We start from the raw sequence: 26,865 nt of genomic DNA, 5'->3' as shown, positions 1-26,865 counted from the left end.
TTGAAGAAGAGATTGGGAGGTTTTTTTTGTTGTTTTTTTTGTTTGTTTGTTTTTTTTTGCTCCAAGGAAAACTGCTCTTTGGAAAGAATTACTTTCTCTGGAATTTATCAGGAGTGGGATGCCACCCACGGGAGATTGAGGAGACGGCGGGGAGCCCGGGAGGCGCTGCCCCAGAGCATGGGCCAGTCTGGTTGTCTTCATGTGGCCCTCTCACTCCCCAGTGACACTGTCTGGCACCAGTAACCCCCGCACCCCGCACACCCTCCTCCTTTCAAATTTCGGAACTCTTAGGTTCAGAGGGTCTTTGGGCCTAGTAGGCGTGTTGACCCTCAGTGGGCACTTTGAACGGAACACACAGGTCGCTCAGGGACTTTCCTGGGCCGTCTTCCCGCCCTTGTCCCCAGTCTGCCCCGTCCGTGGGGCTCGGACTCCAATGCCCAGGCACGTACCCGGGCGGGCCTTTGTAGGGTCATGAAGACCGTGGTGTGAAAGACAGCTGGTACTCATCCGGGGCAGAGGCTTGATGGGCCGAATCACAGTTTGCAAACTGTGCTTTTGTTCTGACGTCAGTGTTGGGGGACATGCGGGGACGGGGGCCAGCAGGCAGGGGGCCCAGTGGTCTTGGTCCCATGACAGGCCAGGGCCTCCCAGCACACATGGAACTGAAGCCTGGACATGTTGAAAATGTGCAGGAACGAAGCATCGTGATGTGGGAAACAACACACAGGCTCGAACTTTTGGGAGGGAAACAAAGAACGGTAAAAAGCGGCAGGTAGGTTTGCTGCTTATCCCGATGACATGGGGAACAGGCAGAGAAGGGGGAGCCCAGGGACCCCCCTCTGGTGTCGGCAGCTTGTCTCTGAGCTCTGGCGTCACAGGGAGGACTCTCGTCCCCATCTTTGGGAACAGCGCTGAGGAAATAGCACTTGTTAAGAAAGCGAGATATCCCCGAGTGCAGCCCCTGCCTGCCGCCCAGGGCGGACCGTGCTTGTGGGGAATGCCCCCCGCCGCCCTGCTCTGCCCCTTTCTCCCAGACGGCCTTGAGCCGAGCCCGGGCCCTCGGTTTCCCCTTGTAGACCTAGAGGCCACTGCTGTCATGGAGTCCGGAGGCCGCTGGGCTCTGCCCTGAGAGCGAGCCGTGTGCGGACGCTGTGGGTCATTCCTCTTGCGGCAGCTCTGCCCGCTTCGCCCCAGACCCGGGCGCCTGCTCGGTTGCGCTGTCGGTGCGGGCTGTGAGTAACTCCGAGTCTGTGGCTCTGTGGCCGCCAGCTGTGGCTGATTCTCACGGCAGGGCAAGGGAAGGATGCGCAGAAAGGGCTCAGCTCCGGTCTCCTGCACACAGCGCCTCCCCCTGCCACCCTCCTGCCTGTGTCCTGGGGCACTGGGTCCCCATTCGAGTCCTTGGTGGCCGGAGGTGGGCAAGGAGGGTGGGGGCCCTGGACGGAGGGGGGCAGGGCCGTCCCTGCCGGGAGGGAAAGCAGCCCCCATGAGCAGGGAGGACAGGCCTTGGAGGACAGACGCCGCCGTGAGGGAAGGCCCACCATGGCCGGGCCGGTGCAGCTGACACCCTGGGCTGCCAGTTTGCGGCTGCGGACGTCGGGGTCCTCCGTCTGTGTCCCAGCCGGCATGGCCCTCACCTCGCAGGGGCTGCGGGCCAGCTGGGGAGGAATCAGGTACCCCGGACTCGTCATGCTGCATCCGGCCACGGCACGCAGAGCTGTGTCCGCCCTCCTGTGAGGTCGGGGTGCAGGCCAGGGTCAGGCCGCCAGGCCCACGCCATGCACTGCCCAGTGCTTCCACACGGGCTCAGTCCCGCGAGCAGATGGTGTTAGGGCCCGTGGAAGCCGCCGCCGTCGGGAGTGCGTATCTGGCCTCTGGGACCCTTTCTCTCCGACGTGCCATGGCTCAGGACACAGGCAGAGCCTTGCAGACACCTCGGCACAGGGTCCACCGTGCGGGCCTCTCAGCAAGAAAATCAGCGAGGCCGGCCACAGTCCCCTCTGGGCCAGCCTGGGTGCGGAGTTTTGGTGAGGTAGGGCGACCTTGGATCACGCCATCACCATGGAAACCACACCTACCGTCCAGAACCTAGTCCACCCCCAGTTTGGAGACTCTCAGACTCTGCGGGGATCACACCAGCAAGCAGACAGCTGATCAGGAGATCTTGAATTCCTGTTACTCGAGCTTTGTAAAGTTCAAAACCCGGGCGAGCAACTTCCAATAGAGACACCTGTCTCCGATTCCAGGATTAGACGCACTTGCTTGATTATTTTGGAGTCGGCTATCCGTTTCGCAAACACGGTGCATCTCGGAGTGTTGTCCAAACACAGCCTCTCCCACATACACCTGGTCAAACACCGGCGGATGTCATCTTGGATTCGGAGCAACTTCGCACACAGTTCAGTCTACTCTCCCAGAGCCACGGGCCTTTTACTGGACCTGGGACACAGAACGTGGTACATGGCTCACACTGCACTCTGTGCTTGGAGCCACGGGAAGGGCGACTGGGAGGTCAAACTCACCAGAGAGAGGCACCGGAGTTCTGACCCCGGGGCCTGGTCATGCGGCCTTGTGGAGAAATGGGTTATGGCGGGGTCCTAAGCCTGGGCCCTAAATCTTTGTTAGAATGGGGAAGCACCTTGTGGAGACAGAGACACACAGGAAGGAGGCTGCAGGTGGTGGAGGAGAGATCAGAGGGATGGTTGAGGGACAAGGAAGGCCAAGGATGCCGGCCCCACTAGCATCTGGAAGAGGCACAAAGGACCCTCCCCCGGAGCCTTCAGGGGAGCCCGGCCCTGCCCACACCTTGGTCTCAGACTTGCCACTCCAGAGCAGTGAAGAGTAAGTTCCTATTGTTCTGGGCCATCAACGTGTGGTGCTGTCACGGCGACCCCAGGACCCTGGCACGTGACATCTGTCCCAGGAGGTGCCCTGGCCCCAGCTCTTCCCAGCGGTTCCAGCCTGGCTCCCCCTGCAGGGCACCTGGCCACGAGCCTGCTCCTCTGTGGCAGCCCTGGCCCCACGCGGCCACTGCTGGAGGCGTCCCTCGGCACAGCCCGGCCCCGGGGTCTGCACACACCACTCTGATGGCTTCCCCTTTCCACCTGTCCACGTCCACCTGCTTTCTCTTCGTCCGACACCACCACGGAGTGAGTGCCCGCTGCGAGAATTCTCTTATAGGAGATCCAGCTGACCGCTTACCTGAGGTCACCGCATGGCCCTGCTCCTTGGGGAATTGGAGGTCACTTCCTCTCCCCGTATGTCTCCTTCTTGTCCCGACCTCAGACCTGGTCTGTGTCTAGACTCAGGAGGAGGCCCAGCACCAGACTGTGGCTCCCCACTCCCACCCCATGTGTGGAGATGGCCGAAGCATCCCTCGGACCTTCCAGGATGTGACTGTGGCTCCCAGAGTGGCCTTCAGCTTCCCCTTGGCCCCAGGCCCTGGGGACAGTAGATGTCTCCTGCCCAGTGCTGTCCTCCTGACGTGCCCAGCAGCCTGGGTCCCCAAGACCACGGCCTGTGGGACCCCCAGTTCCACCATGGTTTGGCCTCAGGATGACAGTCGTGACCTCTGAAGCCAGTGGCTTCACCTTTCGGGTGACTGTTACAGCACACGCCTCGTAGAGCTGTTCGTGGGAAGTACTGGACCCCGAGGCTACAGCCGGAGGGGCGCTGGCTGGGCGGCTGGTGGCCCTGGGACCCCCTGCATCTCTGCACTGGGAGCTTCCTGGGGCTGTGCTTTCCTTGGGTGTTTTCCGTGTCCCCTGAACACCACACACTCTGTCGGGGCCACGTAGGCCTGCGACAACCTGGCCAGGGGTCAGGAAAACCACCAGAGAGGCTCCGCCTGAGTGTTCTGAGTGGGGACACGTTGGGGGCAAATGCTTTGGGTGTGGTCTGTGCGTCATTGCTCACCGCGGCTCTGTCCCATGTGTCGGGACCAGACTCACGGCCTCGGCGACCAGTGCCAGTGTCACGGAGGGACGGTGCGATGCCCCGATGGCTCACGGCTGCCTCATCCACACCTGAGCCCACGGCAGGTCCCTGGGCAAGTCCCTGTTCCTGGATCTTTCCATGAAGTGCAGATAGTGGTTTAGGGGAGTGACAACTGGCTTCCTTCCCTTGCGGCTCTCCGGCTTACAAAACTTTGATGAAGTTGCACCATATAGAACACCAGCTATCATCGGCGTAATCCGGAACCGACCATCGTGGTGCACCGGTGAGCTCGGGCAGGCATAGATGTGAGCCCGGGGCATGTCCCAGTGCTTTGCAGAAACCAGCAAGCACAGTGCTTAATAGTTGAGGTGGATAAGCCCGAGGTGGGGGGGCTGGCGGTGGAGAGAACCAGGTACCGGGCCCCTGTGCACCCCCAGGCCAGGGGCTTCTCCTGCAGAGGCTGCTTCGGTCTGGACCATTCCGATGCTGCAGCTGCCGTCCATAGGGGCTGCTTGCCCCCGTCCAGGTGAGGCCACGAGCTCACCTGGGGTCCAGTCCAGGCCTGCGTGCCCACCCGTCCCTGCAGCCAGGACCGTGGCATCCCGCCCTGGGCCCCCACTCCCCCGGCCGGGCCAACCTGCTGCATTAGAGCTTCTGCTCACAGAATGCTTTCGAAATAACTACAAAGTGTCAGACTTGCCCTCGATTTTCTAGTTTTTCTAGGGGCCGTGATTCTCCTCACCCTAGAGCAGATCCTTACCCGAAGTCAAAACAACAGTCACTTTCCTGGGAAGGGGACCAGGGCGTGGCCCCCTGCAGGCCCCCATGGGGGCAGGGGTGCCTGTGGGTCAGCGAGCCACGGGGCTTCCTTAGGCTGGGCAGCTGGGTTCAGAGGGACATGGAAACAGGCAGCATTGAACCCAGAAACAGGGGTGTCAGCTGGAGAAACCCTCAGTTACCTGCCTTCCTGGGGAAGGGTGAGCAAGGTGGGCTCCTGGGAACCTTCCAGTAACTGTTCTGTACGAACAGTCCCCTTGTCTCAGGATGTGGCCCAAGGAAGGTCCAGAAATGCAGCACCATTTCCCACTCAGGGCTCTGGGCACCGAGGACCCCTGGGGTGTGAGGTCGGCACTGTGCCAGTGAAGGGACCAGCTGTGTCTCTGGAGCGTCCCCGAACCGGTCAGCCCAAGAGGCCCCCCAAGCATCCTTGCTGTGGGGGCAGGTGAGGGTCCCCCAGGCAGTCAGGCCCCATGGTCCCAGGCCCACACCAGGCCAGAGAGGACAGGGCTGTTGGAAGACGGAGAGGCTGGGCCTGGAGGAAATGTTCCAGGAGCTGCTGGGGCTTCTGATTTCATGGACGCATGGTGGTTCTCCCCCCTGGGCTGTCCCCACTCCCTCCATCACTGCCCACTGGCCTTCCTTGTGGACCGCAGCACAAGCTCAGAGGAGGGAGAGGCCAGGAGTCCAGAATGCTGGTCTTGACAGCATACAGGCCATGCCTGCTACGGAGTCAGACAGAGGGAGACTGGGTGTGGCCCACACAGGGATGTCAGCCTCCTCTCCTTTCCTTCGGAAGCTTGCTCCAGAGGACGGGAAGAGAGGAGGCATCCCTGAGGGGTGGGTTCATATGCCCTTACCAGTAAGCATGACCCTGTCTAAGGCTACCACACATCTCTGACCATTGGGGGAAGGAAAGCAAGTTCAGGGGTTCATGGTGCTCAGCACACCAAAGATTTGCGTCGGCTGATGGACGGACAGATGGATGGATGGATGGACATACAGTTAGTGGATAGATGGGTGATGGCTGGATAGATGGATATGTGGGTAGATGGACAGGTGGTGGATGGATGGATGGATGGATGCATGCATGTGTGGGTAGGTAGACGGATAGGTAGGTGAAGAGATGGATATGTGGATGTTTGGTTGTGTATTTGGATGATGGATGGATGGGTAGGTGGGTGATGGGTGGGGAGGTGGATGGAAGGATGGGTGGATGGATGGACAGACAAAGGATGGCTTTCTCAGTGTTTCGTGGGCTCCACAGTGCATGAAGTCTCCGAGTGGGGTAAGTCCGTGTGCTGGCGGGGCGCGAGCTTTGCCCAAGGAAGCAGTCTGTGCTGTTGCCTCAGTGCCTCCTTGCCATGGCCTGGGTCCCTCCCGTACAGGCAGGGCCACATCTCCGCTGCTTCCCCAGAGACTAATACACAGCTGCCCCGATGCCCTCGTTCAATGAAGGGATGTCCAAACTCTGAGGGAAGGCCTTGGGGGCTGTCCCCACACGATGGGGCTTCAGGCGCAGCTCCACCAGCAGGAACCCCTCTGCTTCCTGGAGCCAGAGAGGGACGCTCTCCTCTCCAAACACTGAGGTTAAAACCTGGCTCCTCTCTTGTCCTCCCTGTTCAGTAGCTCCTGTCAGTTCGTGGGAATTTGCCCAAGAAAAATGATTGGAGTGGTTTTTTTTTTCTCCCTCTACTAACGTTTCTTAATCCTAATGAAATAATGAAACAGCTATAGCTCATGACAACTGTGTTTTTTTTTTTTTCCCTTTCTTCCTCTCAATCTAATTTGATTACCCAAATTTGGAGTGTTTTCCACTGGTGTGGTACGGTACACTCATCACAAAGCGAGGCTTCCACTCCTGAGTGCTGGGGGATAGTTCCTAGGCAGCTAATGAATCACGCTAATCAGAGAACCATCGCGAAAATTAATACATTCTACTGTAACTATTTAAAGAAAAAATAATTATTGAGACTGTTCTCACTAAATTATGCTGTCTAGAAGTTGTAGAAAGAGAATTTTGTCTAATTTTAAGATGTAATCTGAGTTTTGCAGATTTTTCTTCTCCTGAGTGATTAAAGAAATTGGCGCTGGGTGGCGGGGGGGGGCATTCCTGCCTTCCGGGCCTCGGGCGTGTGGAGGGCCAGCCTCACGCAGGCCAAGGCCCTCACTCCCCTCAGGGACCGTGCCCGTGAGCAAGCAGGCCTTGGAGCCACGTGACCCCCAGGCTGCTCCAGGGGTGGGGAGCTCCCTGCCTGCCTTCCTGGCATATGGGGTTAAAAGGGGACTCTTGACTTTACCAGCTCCTGCAAGCCGCATGTCCTGACTTCAGAGATGGTTGTGGACGTTAGCACTCAGGATGCTAGCCTGAGTGTGCAGCATGGCGCGCACCACCGGTGTGTGGCTTCGCTGCGAGTCCTTCCCGCCCTGAGCCCCGGCATCCCTCCTGGGACCTGGTGCTCACAGAGGAGCTGCAGACGTGCGGAACGGCCATGTGGCGTGGGGGGAGGGGCTTGGGGGGAACATATAAGGCCCTTTCTCAACCTCTGTCTGCCTCGAACTCAGGGGGCATTAGCACTGGACCAGGAGGTCGGTCCAGCGTTGGGGGACTTCTCACCCACTCTGCTAAGCCAGGCCGGCCAGCCCCCCGCCTCCCTGCATCCCCGGGGCCTCGGGGTTCAGGAGACTTCAGTTATCCATTACCTGGGACACACGTTCCCCCCAAAAGGTGAGCTCCTACCTCAGACCAGGAGTCAGAGCACAGTGGAGAGTTCCAGGCTCCCAACGGTTGTTACAGAAACATGGGCAGGGTGTCTGCAGGGAGAGCACAGTTACGTGAGGGTGTGAGTCCCCCGGTCGGTTGGCTGTTTCGTCTGACCAGGTGATACGGGTAGCTGTCCTGGTTGACAGTCTGAGCGGACTCAGTGCACGGGCTCTCGGTTTGGAGCTCAGGTCGCCGCTGTGGCCCCACGGGGTGGTCCCGGCACCCGGGCGCGTCGGAGTCTCCTGGGCAGAGCGTGAGAAACGCAGACGCCCCGTCCCAGCCACTCAGTCCGACTCCGGCGGGCGCCCCGGCTGCTTTGGACTTCCTGCGGGCCGCTGTCCCTGCCTGCCTGCCCCATGCCGCCTCCCCTGTCCCAGTCCCTGCCCCCTGAGCCTGTCCAGCTGGATGCTTCCTGTTGTCACTGGCAGGGTCCTCTGTGCCCGGGGCTCCTGCCCTCCAAGCCGGCGGGCCGGGGCGCATGAATGCCCCAGGGACTCACCCCGCCTGGCACACGCTCCTGTGGAGCTGCCATCATCAGGAAGCCTCCTGGCACCACGAGAGTTTTGTCCAGGTACCGCCCGCAGGGGAGGTGCCTCTGCCCGCATGTCCCGAGACGGGGCTCCCCGGACCAGGAGCTGGGGTCGTTGGGGGCTGCCCCTTCTCTTGGCCCCGTAGATGCTGCATCCCTGCTCTTGGCCCCAACTGGTGGGCCAGGCAAACTGCCCAAACAACCCCCTTCTCCCTGACAAGGCGGGGGCTCCTAGCCAGGGCTCCTGGGAGTGGCCCTCCCCACCCCCACAACACAGTCCTTAGGGCATGAGCCTGGGCTGGCTGACCCCTTGACCAGGTGCTCACTGAACGTGCTGGAACCTCACAGAGGACCCACCTACAATGGGCAGCATGTTCCAGAAAATGCTGCCTGAGCGTCCAGGTCGGGTTTGGCAGGGTCGGGGGGCCATGGGGTGGGGGGTCCCGGCTAGTGAACTGTGAGCCCTCAGACCCTTGCTCACCTCCCTGCATGGCCTGGAGGACCATGGCCCTTTGAAGACCCTGGCAGGTCGCCGAGCTACACCGGGGGCCTGGTCACCCAGCGTGTTGCCCTCACCCCAAAGGCAGTGTCCACCCCAGTGGCCTCTGGAGCTCCCTGAACGCAGCGGCGTGTCCTCTGCCTCTGTGATGCTCCAAGCTCACAGCAGGGACTGCACACCCGCCTGGGGTCTTCCCCACACACCGCTACCGCTGCCTGCAGTGCCTTCTCTCCCTCGTCCCTGAACCTCGCCTCTTCCAGGAAGCCCTCCCAGCTGGCCCCGGGGCCTCCTGTGGACATCCCTAGTGTAACTTGTTCTTGGACTGCTGGCTCCAAGCTCCTCACGACGGGCCCGTGTCTCTGAGGCAGGGGACTCAGTTGAGCCTGAGTGAGTGATTGTGGCCCTCTCTCTGCCTGGAAGGCAAAGCGCCCCCCTGAGCTCGGGGGTCCCGGTGTCCGAGCCGAGCCTGCTCCCAGCCCCTTGCTTTCCCAGTGGGTTTTTCCGGGCTGGAGCTCACAGGCCTCCTGCGTTTGGCCCTGACAGCTCTGTGCGAGGAGGCAGGGAAGGCCGCCAGCAGCATTCGCCCGTGAGCGGCAAAGCTCTGCATCCGAGATGTTTTGTTTTGCATGGGTGCTGGCTGCCGAGCTCCTCCATCTCCTGTAACCAAGGAGACCAGAGCGGGTCGGGGCCTGGGCCAGGCCCCACCCCCAGGCTCGGCGGACTGCTCCTGCTGGCTCCTGGCTTAGCGCTGGGGGCGGCCTCGCCTTGCTCAGCAAGGAGCATTCTTCCTGCTGTGGCCCCTTGAGGATCCAGTGGGGTGGGGTCTGCTGGGCACTGAGTGAACTAGTTTACAGAGGTATGGATGCACCTCTTCCCGTGATAATTTTGGCTTCACCTTCGTACCCATCTTGAGCGAGGGCCAGGGAGATGGGGGGCCCATGCCACGGTGTGTGTGGATGGGCACTGACCCACCAGAGGCACCTGCTTTCAGGCACCCCTGGATGGAAATGATGGACATATTTGCAGGGGCACCCACCCCTGACCAGGAGCATACCCGGGCAGGTCACAGAAGATTCTGGAAGTCTAGGAGAGGGAAGGCCAGGCTCTGCATGAGGCCCTGCACATGGTCCCTCCCTGACCCCTTCCTGCACCCCCCGGTTTCCTCCCATGTCCCCTGGTCTGCGTTCCGGCTGCCCTGCTGCTGGCCTGATCCCCTCTGGGTGATGGTGACAGCCTGTTCCCACGCCCCGGTACCCCATGGCCCTCCTTTGTGCACTCCTCGTGTGCCACAGCGAGCCCTTCACATATCACCTGGACGAGGCACTCTTGCGTCAAGGACTCAGGATTGCCAGGTGTGGCCATGTCCCCTGCCCGGGACACTCTGTTAATCCGGTGTCCTCTCTCCCCTTTGCCAACTCAACCCAGCAAGACCTCTGCAGCAGGGTCTATGGGACGCTGGGGGCCGTGCCCTCACGCCTTGATTCTGGGCTGACGTCCACCTGCTGTCAGATGGTCCTCAGACTGGGAGCTGGACCGAGGGCGGGCACACTCTGCAGCTCTGGGATCCCAACCTGAGCCCAGCTTGCAGGCTTCCGTCCCTCCTGCAGCCCCTGGCCTCTCCTCCCTGGGCGGCCAAGGCTTTGGGGGATCCTTCAGATGCCCTCTTCCCCAGGGTGCTCACTGTCCTGGCTGCCCTGGGGACCCTCACTAGGCTCTCAGCCGGGACGTCAGGTGACTTACTGCCCCCACCTCCGCTATTAGCAGCCGCTGACCCTGGCAGAGGCCCGGCTCGCGGTGAGGATCTGAGGCATATTTTGGGGCCATTGGAGGCAATTTTATTTACCCAGTTCTTAGGAGTCAGCCACAGCCTGACAGTGGGGGAAAGATGAGGGGGTGAAATGGGTCCTCTAAGTTGTGATGCAATCAGCATAGCACACCCCAGAGACCTAGGTGCAGCAGACACACAAGGCTGGTTGTAATAACTGGAAATTCAGTAGGACTGGGGAGCATTTGGAGGCTTTTGCAAGAGACAGACACGGGTGTCTGTCTCTTCACCTTCCTCTCTGTTGGAGGCCCTTGTGAGGGTCTGCAGGTCTCGGGAGCAGGAGCATCCCAGAGCCCGCGGTTGGACCTGGAGGCCCCCTGGGGGCTGGATGCTCCCAGGTCATCTGGTGGCCCACCAGGATGAGAGCCCCAGGACCCTAGACCCTCATTCACCCCCCAGAGGCTTCCTGTTGTGGGGATGGTGCAGGCCGGGACAAGGCACCACTTGGGTGCTGATGGGGGGGAGGGGTCCCCCGCCGAGACCGCCCCACCCCCCACCCCCGCCCCTGGTAGCCCTGGGTCCCTGCAGTGACTGAGGAGCACATTCTCCACGGAGGGCCCGGACCGCTGTTTTCTCCTGTGTGGTTCTCGGATCACCAGATGCTGTGGTTACTGCGCACCGACTTCCACACCAGGTCAGAATAAATGTTCGTGGGAGGGATTTATTCAGGCCCAAGGGCGTCGGAAGCTGCCTGTGACCATCTCTCCCCTGACACTCACACGCCAAGTGCAGGATGTGGTCAGGGCTCCCGTGGGAAAGACAGGCATCCACAACACGTGGAAGGCCTGGGCTCGGGGTCGAATTTGTTCCGTGTGCAAGCTGGTGGGACGTGTCCGGGGCCACGGAAACGCTCAGACCCTTGATCCTGTATTTCCATTCCTAGAAATCTGTCTTGAGAAAATAATTCTAACAAAGGGAGGAAAGGTGTGCTGACAGCAGCCTCACCCCGAGAGCACAAACAGCGAGAACGCCCGCCATCAGGACGGTGTGCCGACCGGCAGCAGCCACACTGGGCAGAGGTGCGGCGAGAGGGAGGGCGGCCACGGAGCCACGTGGAGGCTGGGGGAGCGGGAGAAGCTGCAGCATGAGACCCAGGGGAGCTTGCTCTCTTCCTGAGGCCCGTCCCCTGCCCTCCGGCTGGGCTGTCCCTCTGCTGGCCTCCACTCCAGCCTCGCTCTGGGGTACGGTCAATGCGGCCACCACTGCGTGGACCCCATGGTCTCCATGGCCGCACCTGGCACAGATGGCCCCATCAGTGTGTCTGCTGTGTGAGGGGGCTGCAGGGCCCCCCAACCCACTGCCAGCCCTCAGATCTTAGGGCTGGAGGCTGACCCCCCCAATTCAGGCCAAGACGGAGAGGACCGAGCTGAGCCTGCGTGTGTGTGGCTGCCCGGGCCTGGGGCGGTGCCGTGGAGTGGAGGCCTGGCCAGGCCCTCACCCTGAGTCCCGCTGTGCTTCCGGCCCCGGTAACTCCCCCCCCTGCCCCACCGTGTGCGTCCACAGCTGTGTCTGCGTGGATGGGGCCTCTGTGGAGGACCAAGGGTGCGCCGTCATGGAGGAGCTCTGGAATTTGACGAGTCACCCTGCTGGCTTCCAGCAGAAGGCCCTTTATGCAACACGGGGCGGGAGGGGGAGTCTGCCCCAGTGTGTGAGGGTCACTGCGCTGTCATCCCCGGTGGCCCCCGGCGCTGGTCATCGGGTGTGGTCCTGCCTCAGTGGTAGGGCTGCCACGCGGCCGGCCACCGCCGTGTGCGACCATCAGCACCATGCGTGCGGCGACCCGCCCGCTGTTGAGCACGTGGCGCCACGAGGCCTTCCGATTCGCTCCACGCCGCCCACTCGTCCTTCCCAGCCCCGCCCTGCCGTGCTGTCATTCATGTGGCAGGTGGGGAAGTGGGGCGCGGAGAGGGCCGGCAGACCCCTCAGGGCCCCGCTGTGGGTGGCCCCACGGGACATGGACCCGCGGGCCTGCCTGCGGACGCTGGCCTGGGCCCTGCCTTTGGGCACATCTCCCTTTTCCTTCCGCTGTGTCCCCGCTGCTCTTGCTCTTGCTGCCCGTGGGCGCCGGTTGGCAGGCCCCTCGAGGTTCCCGCCCACGGGCCTCACAGAACACTGAGCGCATGGGGCTCTGGTTGGGCTGACCAGAGCTCAGCCCCCTGCATGGTCACTTCTCAGCTGTGTGACCTTGGCAAGTTTCCTGACCCTCTGAGCTCCCGGGTCCCCCTCTGTGACGTCGAGATAAGGCTATTCAGTCCTTGCTAAGTAACGATCGGCAGCAATCAGAGCAACAAATGAGCACGGGACTCCCTGGGAGGACCGGCAAGGTGTCCCCGTGTCCTCAGACTTCACGCATGGCCCCAGGGGCTTGTGTGGAATTCCCCAAGGGCCAGGTGGCCTTGCTCCATCCCACGCTGCCTTGAGCCTTGGTGTTTCCGGTGATCATTTCTGGAGCATAGAAGGTGCCTCTGGGGGCGAGAGCATACACACGTCTCCCACGGCCACGGGGGTGTCCCTGCGGAGATTCTAGCTTTCTGTTATCCCAGGCCCAGTGCGGCCGACCCTGCAGGTGGCGCAGGGTCCAGGGAGGTCTGGATGGGCTAGCTCATCTCCACATGGCCCCCCGGCCCTCCCCAGGCCAGGTGGTACCTCACCGTGCACCCCAGAGCCGGCACCCATGTCCCCATGTACCAGTCACCTGTCCTAATACTGTCCTTGTCCTTCAGGGCAGTGCTCAGGTGACTCACCCTCGCCCCCAGGGCCAGGCTGCCCAGAGAGGGCCGGCAGAGAGTGGGCTCCAGGAGGGGAGGCTGAGGACAGCTTGGGGACCACCCATGCCACCCTCTGACCTCCCAGCCCCGTGGGCCTTCCTGCCGGGAGGCACCTTATACAGCCCCGTGGAGCAGAGAGATGGGAGCCCAGGGCCTTCCTCATCCTCCAAACCTTCGCTCCAAGATCTTGGCTCACTTCGACCTCAGGGTCTGCATCAGCTCTTTACAGGGCAGATTTTTCTGAAATCTTTGTATGTCCCGCTTAATGTTTGACTCCTGTGGGTCAGGGTGTGTGTACCTATAATCAGTGTTGTATTAATTGTCAGCCACCCCTTTCCCGGTATGCGGCCTGACCCCGTGTCACCGGCAAGATCTGGGAGGCTTCGGGGGACGTACACGTCTGGGTCAGGCCTGCCGGAGAGGGTCACGCCCTCACCTCGGGCAGACTGGGACCGGGTCTGTGTGTGATCGCCCCGGGGAACGGGGCCGGAGCCCTCCTGCAGCCCCACTGGCTTTGTTCTGGATGATTCATTTTTCCAAGCTGTTGAGTAAAGTAAGCAGATTCATACGCTAATGGAAACGAAGAAACAGTTTATTCTAAAGGGAGCCATGCAGTTTATGAGCAGCGGAGAGCCTGGCGTCAGGTGGAGCCGCGCAGTCTCCGTGGTGCCCAGGCAAATTAGCACGTCTGTCCCTGTCCATCTGTCCAGGCCGGAGCGGCAGCGCACCGGGCACTGTCACTTCTGTGCGTGGACACTGCCGTCGGCCAGACTCCAGTGCCTCGGGCCCAGCTGCGTCTGCGGACCTCCGTCCGGATCGGGGCGGGCGAGGGAGTCTGCTGGGGTGGTATTGCTGAACTTCCCTCTAAGGGGGTGGCACTGAGGCATATTTGTGCCAGGAAACCAGGAGGGAACTTCCAGGTCCTTCCCACCTGGCGGGGCTGTAGCTGGCTCTGCATTTCCCACACGTGCTGCTCGGTTCCTAAACTGGACAACGTCTGCATGCTAGCACACGCGTGTGCACTGTATACACACGTGTGCATCACGTCTGTGTGTGCACACAAACACACTGCCCCGCTCAGTCACTTACGGACACATGGTCCACAGCGTGAAGCGTGAGCACCTTGGCCATGGGAAGTGCTCGTGGCTCTGGTGAGCTGGTTGAACTGGGGTCCACTGAGACCCTCACGCTCATCCCCCGTGGACCCCTGATGGGCAGGAATGGGAGGAGTGAAATGGGGGCGGTTACACCAGTCCTAGGACTCCCTTGCCGTCAGGGAGGTGGAGCAAGCAGGCTGCCCGGCCCCAGGCCCATTGCCCTCATGCCAGTGCCACGCTGGGTCCACACCTGCACGGACTCTGTTTCTAAGCATCTGTGTAGCCATGACCACTTGGGCCACAGGTGGGCCAGGGGCCTTCCGGTGTGTGTCTCCCTCCGTCCATGCACCCTCCTTCCTGCCCCGGGAGCCTTCCCAGAGCTGCGGGTGGTGCTGCACCGTGCTGGGTCAGGCCGTCAGACAGAAGACCCCCGCAGCCCACCACAGAGACACCACTGGGCCGTCCTGGAGGGGAGAGGCGGAAGGGGGAGGGGGTGGAGGAGAGGGTTTCAGGAGTGGGGATGCCTGCATGGGAGAAGGGAGACTTGGGGGCAGAAGAGCAAGGGGGCAGGGCATCCCGGAAGGTCTGAGCCCCAGGAGCACCGGGGAACCCAGGTAGGACTCCTGCTGCTGGAGCAGATTGGGGGCAGGGTAGGGGGGCCGAGCTCAGAAGCTTCTGGACCTGGGTACCAGCAGCGGCCCCTTACCCTGGCCTCCTGGGGTCTACGGGAGTGGTGGTGGCAGGGTGGGGGGCCCGTTTGGAGGGCGGCACTCACCTGGTGGTGCAGAGAAGAGCCAGGAGACAGAAACTCCTAGGCCTCAGTCTTCCCGTCTGTGAAAGGGGCTCGTGCTCCCTTCCTGAAGGAGGGCCCTGGGGCTTGATGAGGTCATTAATACAAGTTACCTGTAATCAGCAAGGGCTCCATGATGGCCTTTCCTGCCCTTTCCCCTCCTCACGGGGCCTCACCTCACATGCTTGTCCAGACGATGCCGTCACCTTGAGCGTTCTCTGCCCCTCGCTGTTGTCTTCCCTGGCGGACATCTTCAGAACTGTGGCCTGGAAGGGGTTCACACTCCTGGCCGAGGGCCTCCCCCTGGGACCACGGTGCTGTCCCAGAAGCTGGTGCAGTGCCATGCTCACACAGAGCAAGTGCTCAGGGAATGTTAGCTGAATAAAAGAAGGCTCCCAGGCCTCTGGAGAAAGATGCGGCTGTTTGGAGGATTCGTGAGAAATCACATGAGTAAAGCACCGTTACCCTTCTGGAGGGTAAATGAACTCAGCAAATGGCTCAGCGTTCTGCTTGTTATTAGGTCCGAGTGAGCTCAGAGCCTGATTGCCTGGGAGCCCGGCTCCCGGCCCAGCCCCGGGGGCGGATCTTCACGGGGGAGAGCCCAGGCCAGGGCAGCTGGAGAGCTCCCGGCAGGCTGTGCTCACCTGTTTTCCTGGGACGAGGATGCCTTCCTGGACTCGGGTCTCATGCTAATTCCTGCCTGTAAAGTCAGCGTTCTGATCGAGGACTGCACTGGACAGGTGGAAGTGGGGGGGGCGCTCTGTGAACTCGGATGCACAGGGCGCACCCCAAAGGTGTGCCAGGCTCTGCGTGAGCTCCGAGGCATCGCGGTGCCCTTGGTGTGGGCTCCAGGTCCCAGTGCCTACGTGGCCCAGCTGCAGAACTGCTCTGGGGGAATGAGGGCGTCCGTGGGCTGTGTCCCCGGGGAGGGGGACCTGCTGGTCCTGGCAGGTGGTCCCGTGGGCTCAGGGGCCAGGAGAGAGGGTGGCCTGGGAGGCCGGGTGGACACAGGATGTGATCCCACTTAGGGCAGAATATCCTGGGGTTGGCACAGATGAGGAGGCCAGAACTCAGGCTCCGGGATGCTGTACTCTCATGGGCTTTAAGGGCCAAGGGGGCAAGTCCGCGCTTGGACCCCGTGCTCCTGGGGAGCTGCTGTGGACACCTGAGTGAGCAGCTGACCTGAGAAGCTGGGTTTAGTGATTGTGCCTGCATTGTCTGTGCTTGGGTGTTTCCTCGGTGCTTGTCGAGCACCTGCCTTGGGGCACTGCACCCCGCTCAGTGCCCACCTGCCTCTCTGCAGGAGCAGGTGCCCTCCAGAGCGCACCCGGCACTCACAGTGGGGGAGGGGGACCCGTGCTGATGCAGGACACTTGTCCTTACTGCTCCCCATTTAACCTGCAGCTCATGGCACATAGCATTTGCGAGGCTTCTGGCTGACCTGGGGTGTCACTGTCACACCCCAATTCCAGGTCAGGCCCTGGGGCGGCTGCATGGTGGGGATGCAGGTTTACCTTCTACTGCCATGTGGACACGGTGGGAGCATCAGGCCCTGCCCACAGCCTGGCATCTGGAGGTCCTGCACAGGGAGCATCAAGCATCGGGTGCAGTGTGTTCTCCGTTGATCTGCTTGGAGAAACCAACCAGGAGCTGAATTGAGAGGCTCAAGGAGCCCAGGCGGTGGCAGGGTTGAGACTCGAACCCGTGCCTCCTGCTTTCCGGCACTGCTCACCCTCCGCCGTGAGTCCTGAGACTACACAGACTGGGGAGGACACACGCCCTTGCAGGCCGAATCAGGGCAGGCAGGTAGTCCTGGCTGGATGCTCGCCGGTGCCCACAGGCCTTCAGTAGCTGTGTACTCACCACTGGGCCTGGGGGTGCTGAGCTGGGGCCCTGCTTCCCGCAGCTGCATAGGCATTTCTGCTTGTCATCTCTGCTTCCAACAGAGTCCTCTGCTGATGGGAGGAAACTGGGTGTGAGGTTTATGCAAACGCAGCTCAGCAGCCTTCCCGATCCACTGTCCTCCAACAAGGCCAGAGGTTGTTAGGAATGAAATGCAGGGGGCTCCTCCATCCACATGCTCGGGAGAAGGTCTGTGAGTCCTCAGCCCTCCGCCATGCTGCGCTGTGGGCACAAGGCAGGAGGCACCAGGCTGGGGTGCATGCGGGGAGGTACTGAAAAGGGAGAGCTGTGCTGGAATGACAGGGGCCACAGGGGGCAGTTACAGGTTGACTGCTAGGCTCAAACCCCAGCTTCTCATGATTCTATGTCCCAGGGGTACTCAGAACCTGCACTGTCTGAAAGAGGTTCCTGAGAGCCTCTACCAAGAACTCTGGTGGGGGTCAGTGTGCTCAGCACAGCAAGGGCTCAATCCAGGAGCTGCTGATGCTGCTGATGGTTGATGATAGTGCTGGTGATGATGATGATGGTGATGGTGGATGATGATGGTGATGTGATGGTGATGGTGATGGTGGTGATGATGGTGATGGTGATGATGTTGGGTGATGGTGGTGGTGGTGATGGTGATGATGGTGGTGATGGTGATGATGAAGGTGATGGTGGTGATGATGGTGATGGTGCTGATGGTGATGATGATGGTGATGGTGATGATGATGGTGGTGATGGTGATGATGATGGTGATGATGGTGATGATGGTGATGGTGCTGATGGTGATGATGATGGTGGTGATGATGGTGGTGATGGTGATGATGATGGTGGTGATGGTGATGATGATGGTCATGATGGTGATGGTGATGGTGATGATGATGGTGATGGTGATGGTGGTGGTGGTGATGGTGGTGGTGATGGTGGTGGTGGTGATGGTGGTGGTGATGGTGATAATGGTGGTGGTGATGGTGGTGATGGTGGTGGTGGTGGTGGTGGTGGTGGTGGTGATGGTGGTGATGATGATGATGGTGATGATGAAGGTGATGGTGATGATGGTGGTGATGGTGGTGGTAGTGATGGTGGTGATGGTGGTGGTGATGGTGGTCGTGGTGGTGGTGATGGTGGTGATGATGGTGATGATGGTGATGATGAAGGTGATGGTGATGATGGTGGTGATGGTGGTGGTGGTGGTGGTGGTGATGGTGGTAGTGATGGTGGTGATGGTGGTGGTGATGGTGTGGTGTTGGTAGTAGTATGATGGTGGTGGTTATGAGGAGGCCTCTTGAGCCTGAGAAGCTAGATCTGCTGAGAGTAAAGGGAGGGTAGCAGAGAAGACACTGCAACCAGACCCATGGGCCTTTGAGGTTTCTGGATGTGCTCCAGAAAGGCAGAACCAGGATTGAACATCCCCAGGCTCAGTATGGTGCCATTGTGTGGCAACAACCACTTGTGCCCTTTTCCACACTGCCCTTCACAGGTCATTTGGGAGGAAGGAGAAAGAAGCAGCTGACCAGGCTCCATGGAGGGGTGAGCCCAGCTGTGGGCAGGGATGGACCAGTGCTTAATCGAGCTTGGGGCCAGCTCTAATTACTGCGTGACCCTGGCAGCGACGTAGCATATTGTTACCCAAATGACTAAAATGAATTGTGGGATCTATCAGAACCCCAGGGGAGACACTTCCCCCACTGGAGGGGCCAGTGGGACAGTGGGAAACAAAGGCTACCCCACAGTCCATGAGCATTGCACACACCTGCATCCAGACCCACATGTCTCTGGGCTGGGGCCACCGCAGGGAGCCCCCAGAGGAGGCTGTCACAGGAGGCCAAAGCCCCTTTGGCTGGAGAAAGGGTGGTGGGCTACAGGGCAGGCTCCTCGTGGGCTCCCTTCTGCAGCCCCAGGCTGGTCCACTGGGTATGGAGGCTCCGTGTATGTCCAGGGCAGCCCCTCTCTGGACAATCTCAGGCACCAGCTCTGCCTCCGTCTCTGACTGGCTAGTCACGGGCAGGCAGCAGTGTTCCTGGGACTTAAATCATTTGAAAACTCCTTTTAAGGGGAAGCTACTTCCTTGGGTCCCTCACTATTGACCTAAATCGTTTTTATTTTAATATTGCTGGAATATGAGCAAATGCCAAGCTGGGAGCCCTCACCAGACCATAAACTGGAATAAAGTGAATCCATTTGTAAATTAAACACAACCAAAACTGCAAAACCAATGCAATTTAAATTTGCGGCATTCGTTTTACAAGGTAGATGTTTGGGGAAGACACAGCTCTAGCACAGGGACGTACCTGCAGGTTCGCTCCACGATTAAACTTCCTCCTGTACTCGCTTGGAGGCTGTGAGGTTGGGGATGCTGATCATGCATGGGGGCACGTTGTATGAAATCGGGCTAATCATTGTGCATCTTTGTGTGTCGTGAGCAGACCTTATATTTCACCTAGAGCCATCCAGAGGCATTCCCAGTACCTGCCCGGAGCTTCTCATGCCCCTAGACACATTTGCCTCGCTGCATGATCCAGTCACGACGGGGGCTGGGGACAGAGCCCTGCACGTGTCCTGCCGCATGCTCTCCTCCTGGACTGGAGGGGAGCAAGCAGCGCACGTGTGGGGTGTGTGTCCCCGGGCGCTGCGCCCCACGGCCCTGGGGCCACCTGCCATGTGACACGAGGTGCCCTAGCACTCACCCTCTCTCCCTGTGCAAACCCTGCAGAACCTTTTCTCACTGGTGTGGGGTGACACCCATAAGAATGGGGAGCACCGCCAGGATGGCCAAGCTGATTCCCGGTGGGGGCAGGTCCCTAGCTTTCTCTAGAAAAGGCCTTGGGAGGATGGTGCTCTGACCGCCATTGTCCTGATGTCATACAATTAGCTGGGGGAGACACGGGTCCTTGCCATGTGTCTGAGGTCCAGGACTCTCGGGGGAGATGGTCACAGGGCCCCGATGCCGGCTGGGCCCTCTGCAGACCCCGGCGGGCTCTGCCTCTTCCCTGGGGATTGGTGCTCGGGGACAGCGGCTCAGCCCTGGTCTCAGGCAGCTGGTCACTGAGGGGGGCCCCGGGGAGTGTGGCGGGAGGGCTGTGTGCATCGTGCCCCCGAGCCACTATGTGAGGGGCAGAGAGCAGGGGCCCTGACTGCACCCCTGCCTGGGGCCAGGGACTCCGCAGCTGGACTCGCCGCCCATCTTGGCCCCAGATGAAAGCTTCCAGCTGCTTCAGGAGAGGACCAGGGGCTCTGTGGAAATATTACCCTTCAGTCATGAGAGCATCCAGCTCGGAGTAACGGACGCAGACCCCACCCCTCCAGCTCCAAGGCTCTGTGCCCCCCACCCAGTCCTGTTCTGGGCAGGGAGCCCCCTTAGCTGGTCCTTCTCGGGGTCCAGCTGGGGGCAGGGGCGGTGGAGAGAGTTTCCTGGCTGTGTTCATCGGTCCCCGCTGCGTGCGGCCCTAGGCCCTACGTGGACCAGGTGCCACACCACCCCCTGCATCTCTCACAGGAAGATGGTGCTTCCCCAGCACACTTGTGTCTGTGCCCAGGCTGGGTCCTGAGGCAGGTGAGGCCGGGCTGCTGGTGGGCCGGAGGACCCTCCCTCCGATCCCGCCGCCGCCCTGTGTGAGCGGGCATCAGCGCGTCCCTGCTCTGTCTCCGAAGGGCTGTCCTTTCCCTCGAAGGCAGTTCACTCTCCTGTCCTTTCTTGGAAGTGTCCGTGCTGCCCCCATCAGGCCCCTGTTACTCTGGGGCTGCCCTGATCTGTCTTCAGCCCCGTTCACATTCACGGCCTGCCCGAATGTTGTTCTGGCCAATTGGCCTTCCAGCAGATGGACCGGGGCTGTAACACGCTGTGTCTGGACTCAGCTCTCTCTCTGCATCTCGGCTGTTCTCCCTGATGCCCGGCACCGGCGACCACTTGCCGCTCTCCCGAGACCAGGGAGACCAGCCCTGGCCAGCCATCGCCTTGCTGTCCCTCTGTGCCCGTAATGCCGGCCCAGCACCGTCAGTGTCCTGATCTGGCTGCCCGCACGGTGCCCACAGTTCCCGTTACGTTGTTGACACGTGCCTGGGCTGAAGCAGTGGGAGACTGAGGCAGAGCTCCTGTCCCAGAAACACCTAAACGTCCACATGGAGGGCAGCCTGGAGCCTCAGCCTGAGGCCCTCAGCTTTCGGGGCAGAGTGTGCGGGTGGCACGGTGAGCTCACACCCCTGCCTGGCCAGCAGCAGGTGCACGGGGCCCACACTGTGGCCGCAAGCCTGTTCACGAGCAAGACGTATTCGAGAGTGCTGGGTGCCTGGTGGCCTCTCTGGGGACACAGGGCAGGTGGGGACACGCCGAGGGAGAGGGGAGTGGCACCACCCCAAGGCCAGGCCGGCGCCCTGTCAGAGGCCCGGGGTCGGTGCAGCGGCTCCATTTCAGCCCCCAGCACCCGTCTGCACAAGTGTGCTCTCCCCGGGCCCAGGGACAGGCACGGGCGTTGTGGTGGTGACCCCTGATGCGCCGCGGGCCAAGGCACCTCCCGTGGCACACGGCTGGCTGCCACCAGTGTCCCCAAAGGCCAGCAGTCAGCCACTGTTGCTCACGGCCCCGTGCACTACCCTCCCCAGTGCTGGAGCGTCGCGGAAGTGGTGACGTGTGGCATGAAAGGTCCCTTTGTCCCTGGGATGTGGTGGCCAGTGCTGTGCCTCCGACCGCCTCCAGCAGGAAGTGGGCTCAGGCAGGGTGAGCTAAGCCCAGCAGCAGACAAAAGGCATGTGTGCTCAGCAGCGGCCCCGCAGTGCCCTCGGCCAGCCTGGCACCCGGCACGCCCAGGCTGCCCCACGGCATGGGGGAGGGGGACAGTCAGCGACTGCTTGTGTGTGCACGCACGTGTGTGTGCTTGTGAACACAAGGTGGGTACGTGTGTGTGTGTGTGTGTGTGCGCACTTGTGAACGGACAGATGGGTACGTGTCCGTGTGTGCTGTTTGCATGCCCATGGGTCTGTGTATTCATGTTTGCCTGTGTTCACACATTTCACCATGTGTGTATGTGTGCACGTGTGTTTGGGTGAGCAGGCGTGTATGTGTGTGGTCAGATGCGTGGCAGCAGTGTGGGCGGGACTTGTGGCCCTCCCCGCTGAAGGCCGTGAGGACCCATTCCCTGTCCTGCCTTTCTGGCCTGTGGCCACGCTCGCTCATGGTCACACCGTGCTGGGGGCCAGGGTTTGGGGCCACGTGCTCCCTCCCTCCCACGTCTCCCCGCTCGCAGCTGAGTGCATGACGGTCAGGAAGGCGTGGAGACAGCAGCCCCACACCGCTTCGAGGGAGGTGAGTGAGCCCAGTGGAACTGAGGGTGGTGTCGCGGGATGAGGGGGCCTCGGCCGTGGGCCTGGCGGGGGCAGGAGGCTGCCGTGAGGCCTGCAGATGGGTGAGTCCCGAGGTCAGCGTCTGTCCCCCTCACGCCCTCGGTCCAAGTGACTGCAGGTGGCCCGACCGTGAGGGCTGTGTGTCCGTGCGCGTTGGCGGGCCGAGCCTGGGCCGGGTCCTTCCAGCGACACCTTCTCCTCCGCCCCCAGCTCCGTGCTTCCCCGGGGGGACAGAGCACCAGGGTGAGCACACGGTGCTGCGGGAGGGAACCCAGGCCTGGCTCTGCCACCTTCCCGCATCACCGCATGTCCTGCAGACCAGGCCGCCCAGCACAAGCCAGGACCTGCCTCCACACGTGCAGCCCCGTTCAGGATGGCCCAGGCCCGGCGTGCGGGGCCTCGCAGACGGTGCGACCTCAGGCTCCCTGCCTGCAGAACCTCATCGCCTTCTTGCCACGGGAGGGCACATCTGTCCCTGAGACAGCCGTGTTCCCGCTCTTGGACCCTCAGGCAAGGACTGGGGCGGCCCCGGGCCTCCTTGCGGGCTGAGGTTCTGCACCATTGGCCCACTACGATGGCCGTGTGCCCCTGGGTGGGGCTCGGGGGGCACAGTTGGGGAGCATGGCTGCAGATGCTCTTCGATCCGCCCGTTAGCTTGCTCCACCCCACTCCTCATGGCTGATCCCGGGGTAGCTCCCCCTTTACTCGTCAGGATCGTGGCTCAGACACTCCGGCAGGGTTTCCAGGGATTGGGCTGTGTGTGCTCCATGCCCGTAGCCTCTCTGTGGGCGTAAGGGGCGCACCTGCAAGCACACAGCAGGCCTTTCGGGGCATCTGTTACTGTCACAAAACGGTGCATCTGGGAAGACGATGCTGCTTGGGGCTCCGGCAGGGATAGGAGCAGGAGAGGAATGAGGCCCCGGGGATGTGTTGGGAAAGGCGCCGAGCTCCTGTGCCGGCGTCCAGGGAGGGGCTCCCGCCTGCACCCAGCCTCCCGCCCAGGGGTCCTGCCGGGACAGAGGCCGTGCCCCGGTGAGCAGAGCCTGGCGCGTGCCCTCTTCGCCTGGGGAACTGTGCAGGTGCTCGGCTGGCGTGTTTCCCACACCGACCTCCCAGCGGAACGAGAAACACGGCCACGGGTGGGTCTCCGCCGCGTCCCCGTCTGCCAGGCTGCGGGGACAGAACACCACGGGCTGGGCGGCCTCAGCAGCAAACGTTTGCCTTCTCATCGCCCTGGGGGCCGGGAGTTTGAGAGGACGGGCCAGCCGGCCCAGGTGCTGGAGGAGGCCTGGCACGGCTCGGTGTCTCTGCTCGCGAGGGCACTGATCCTATCAGATCGGGACCCCACCCTCATGACTTCACTTAACCTGAAGGATTTCTATAAAACACTGTCTCCGAGGACCCCCACACCAGGGGTTAGGGCTTCGCCATGTGACTTTGGAGGCATAGTCCTGTCTGTGGCACGGCCTAGAAAGGAGCTGGTGTCAGGGGAATGAGCTGTTGTATCCCCATACGGCCCCGAGACCCACACTGTGGCTGGCCAAGCTCTCTCCTGGCCCGCTCGCCTTTTCCCGCCGCCCCTGAGGGGACAGTCCAGCATGGCGAGCGCGGGGCAGGTGCCCAAAGACGCATCTGTCCTCACACGGCCTGGACCCAGACTCCACATCTTCATTCTTGGGAAATCGCAGGTTTTGTGCCTTTTCCAGCAGCAGCCCGGAGTTGGGGAGGATGCGTGTTTGGAAGCATGCATGTTGACGACTTAGCTTTGAGCTGAAATGTCTGGCCCGTGGTGGGCGTCGGATCTGAGCACCCAGACTTTGTAGCTGGAGTCTCTTCCTTCTTGTATCAGCCCTGGATTTATAAACGTGCCGCTAATCAGTCGTACGTGCATTTAGAAGAACGTGCACTTGGTCCTAATTTGGAGAACAGCCCGTTGTTCTGCGGTGGTCCTTGAGTGAGGGTTAAGTGAATACAATCATCCTCTGTTTCTGGACGTAGCCTCTGCTTCTAGGCTTTTCCATCAGGGAGGAAACCATCCTCAACACCCCCTGCTACCACTTACTGAGGGGCTGGTGGCAAAGCTGGACCTGGGGAGCAGCACAAAATGGGGAACCAGGGAGGAATCGTGGCCCGGCCACCCCGAAGGGCACCAGGCTGCCCACCGCCCCTCCCACCGCCGTGTAGGAGTGAGGCTGCTGGTGCCACCCAGGGCCCCCGTGAGCAGCGGCTGAACGGCTCTCTTCTCTCCCACAGCTCGAATCATCAAGACAAAGCAGTGGTGTGACATGCTCCCGTGTCTGGAGGGCGAAGGCTGTGACCTGCTGATCAACCGGTCAGGCTGGACGTGCACACAGCCCGGCGGGCGGATAAAGACCACCACGGTGCGTACACAGCCCCGCTCACTCCTCACACCGAGAAGGCGAGCAGCCCTGGGCAGTGGGTACCCTTGGGGAGGGGGGCCCCACGTCGGCAGTGACGGGGACAGTGGCAGTGGGCTTCTTGGTGCGGAGAGGCCTCCAGCCTCGCGGCCTCCCCTCTGCACCCCCTCACCCTCTGGGGCCAGATCAATCTGTCCCTGGGCTCCGTCAGACTGTCCCTGCGACAGGTGGGCCCAAGGGCCAGGCAGAACACCCTGAAAGCATCCGCCCAGAAGGTAGCTCAGCGCCCACACAGGGTGGTTGGTAACACTGTCTCGTTTCTGGGGTGGAGGGTGTGCTCACAACTCCAGGCAGGAGGACGGGTTAGGACCCCCTCACGGCAGGTGAATCCTCTCCAGAGCAAGGATTGGGGAGGGGCGTGGTCCTCAAGGTCGGCTCCTACCCTGGGCACCACATGGTGGCCATTCTGCGCGGAGACCCTGAAAACCCCCGAGGGCGCCCTGGTCCCTCCCAGATCCCGCTGAGGGGCACACCCTGTATGCTCTGTTCCAGGAGCCGGGACCCGCCGGGTCCCCGTGGCTGCTGACCCACAGGTTGGGAGGGGAGGGCAGGAAAGGGGTTCTGGGGCCGCTCTCTGAGGCCCCTTTTCCAAAGGTAAGTTCCTCAAGGCACACGCTCAATGATGCAAGCCACGGCAGCTGGGGCCTGTGTCCACTGGCTTGGGCGCTGGGACTCCGCAGACCTCGGCCCACACGGCGGTGGCCTCTCCTTCCCCAGGCTGATTATCACCCCAAGCCCGGCTCGTCGTCGTGAGCTCCACATAGAAACCGAGACCTGAAGTGGGGTTTGATCTCTTGGCCCTGATTCTTGCCTCCGTGACTTGGGAATGTCCAGTCAGGGAGGTCTGGGGCCCCCAGGGAAGGATCCGGAAAGCCAGGCTGGCATCCGAGCCTCCTCGCAGGGTTGCTCAGGAAGGTGGAGGCTGTAGCCCCTCGGAGGTGGAGCAGAGGAAATCCGGCGCGCTTCCTCCCTCACCACATGCCGGCCTCTGCAGGCAGCCCCGGCGGGCCGTCCAGCCACGTGTCCAGGGGGCCTAGCTCCCGCAGCTGCTGAGGAGGGCGCAGTTCGGGCCCCTCGGGGGCACATTCTGAGGACGGGCCGTCTGTTTGTGGCAATCAGGTGGTTCTGCATTGACGGCAGGTGGGCAGGACCCAAGGGCACCTGCCGAGCACGGCTGTCAGCCGAGAGACAAGGGCGGCCAGAGGGGGCCTTCCCCAGCATGCCAGCTGCCCAAGCCGTGGCCAGCACAGAAGCAGGCGATCCTGTGCTCGCACCTGTGACGTGTGCGGGGATTGCCAGCTCATGACCTGTCAGCCGCCTGGCGGCTCTGAGGGAGCCTGGGCGGCTTCTGATGTGAGGCTGCCCCCTCCAGGGGCATCCAGGAGGCAGCTGATCTTTCCGGGGTCCCCGTCTGTGTGCTGTTCCCAAAAGGCAGAGACCTGGGGACAAGCAGATCCTACACAGCCAGGGTTGCCATCCCACATCCCTGGGGCCTGTGGGTCAGTGTGTGGGTTCCCTGCAGGGCCCACGGCAGCCCTGTGGGCAGGACATGCCAGGCGATGGGGTCTTTTGAGTGAACACCTGGAGGAGGGGAGGCTTGGGGGACGTTCCAGGCTGCCCACCCACAGCAGTGGCCCTGGGACGTGGCTATGGGTCCGGCCTGCACTCCAGGCCCCGAGCACGATGCTGGGGGTAGGCAGGCTGAAGGAAGTGGCCCAGCAGCAACCCTCATGGTCACACAGGTGAACTGAGGCTCCCAAGCCCTTCCCCACTCCCGTGCTCTGAATTCCCTGCCCTGCAGGCCCTCTAGCAGGCCCAGCATCTGTAGGCAGGCTCTGTTCCTTGATGCATCCCCCTTGCTGCGGCCAGTTCTGTGGCCCCACGGGCCCAGGAGCTCGCGACCATCGCCTTGGTCTGACCGCTGTGAAAACCACAGCTGGTAGTAGGCCACGGAGACAGCCTGTCAGTCTGCTGGGTCTTCCCCCCCTCAAACGTTGGGTCTGGCTTTGCACGAGCCCACGGATCTTTTAGCTCTGAAGACCGATTCTCCCGTCTGCCCATTCTCAGGGGAGCCTGCCCTGGGGGGCAGCCAGCATGCCACAGCTGGTGCTCGGGCAGATGCACCTGCTGGTCCAGGTGTGGGAAGGACACCTGCTATAGGCTCGGGGCAAGTCCAGGAGAAGTGCCCACTCTCGAGGCTCCTCGCCCCCCATAGGGGTGC

The 26,865-nt window shown here is 61.7% G+C and overlaps 1 protein-coding gene across 2 annotated transcripts in view; it reads left to right on the top strand.

The window, feature by feature from the left end:
- The window catches only part of TAFA5 (TAFA chemokine like family member 5), a 200,324-nt gene that overhangs the window by 144,061 nt on the left and 29,398 nt on the right, over positions 1-26,865 (top strand). For both annotated transcript variants that reach the window (XM_035729078.1, XM_035729079.1), the window contains exon 3: positions 24,460-24,587. In XM_035729078.1, the coding sequence (XP_035584971.1) occupies positions 24,460-24,587 (128 nt within the window). The remainder of the gene's footprint in view (positions 1-24,459; positions 24,588-26,865) is intronic.

This window comes from Zalophus californianus, chromosome 9 (assembly GCF_009762305.2).
Source record: "Zalophus californianus isolate mZalCal1 chromosome 9, mZalCal1.pri.v2, whole genome shotgun sequence".
Taxonomy (NCBI): Eukaryota; Metazoa; Chordata; class Mammalia; order Carnivora; family Otariidae; genus Zalophus; species Zalophus californianus.
This window is presented reverse-complemented; position numbering and strand designations above follow the sequence as displayed.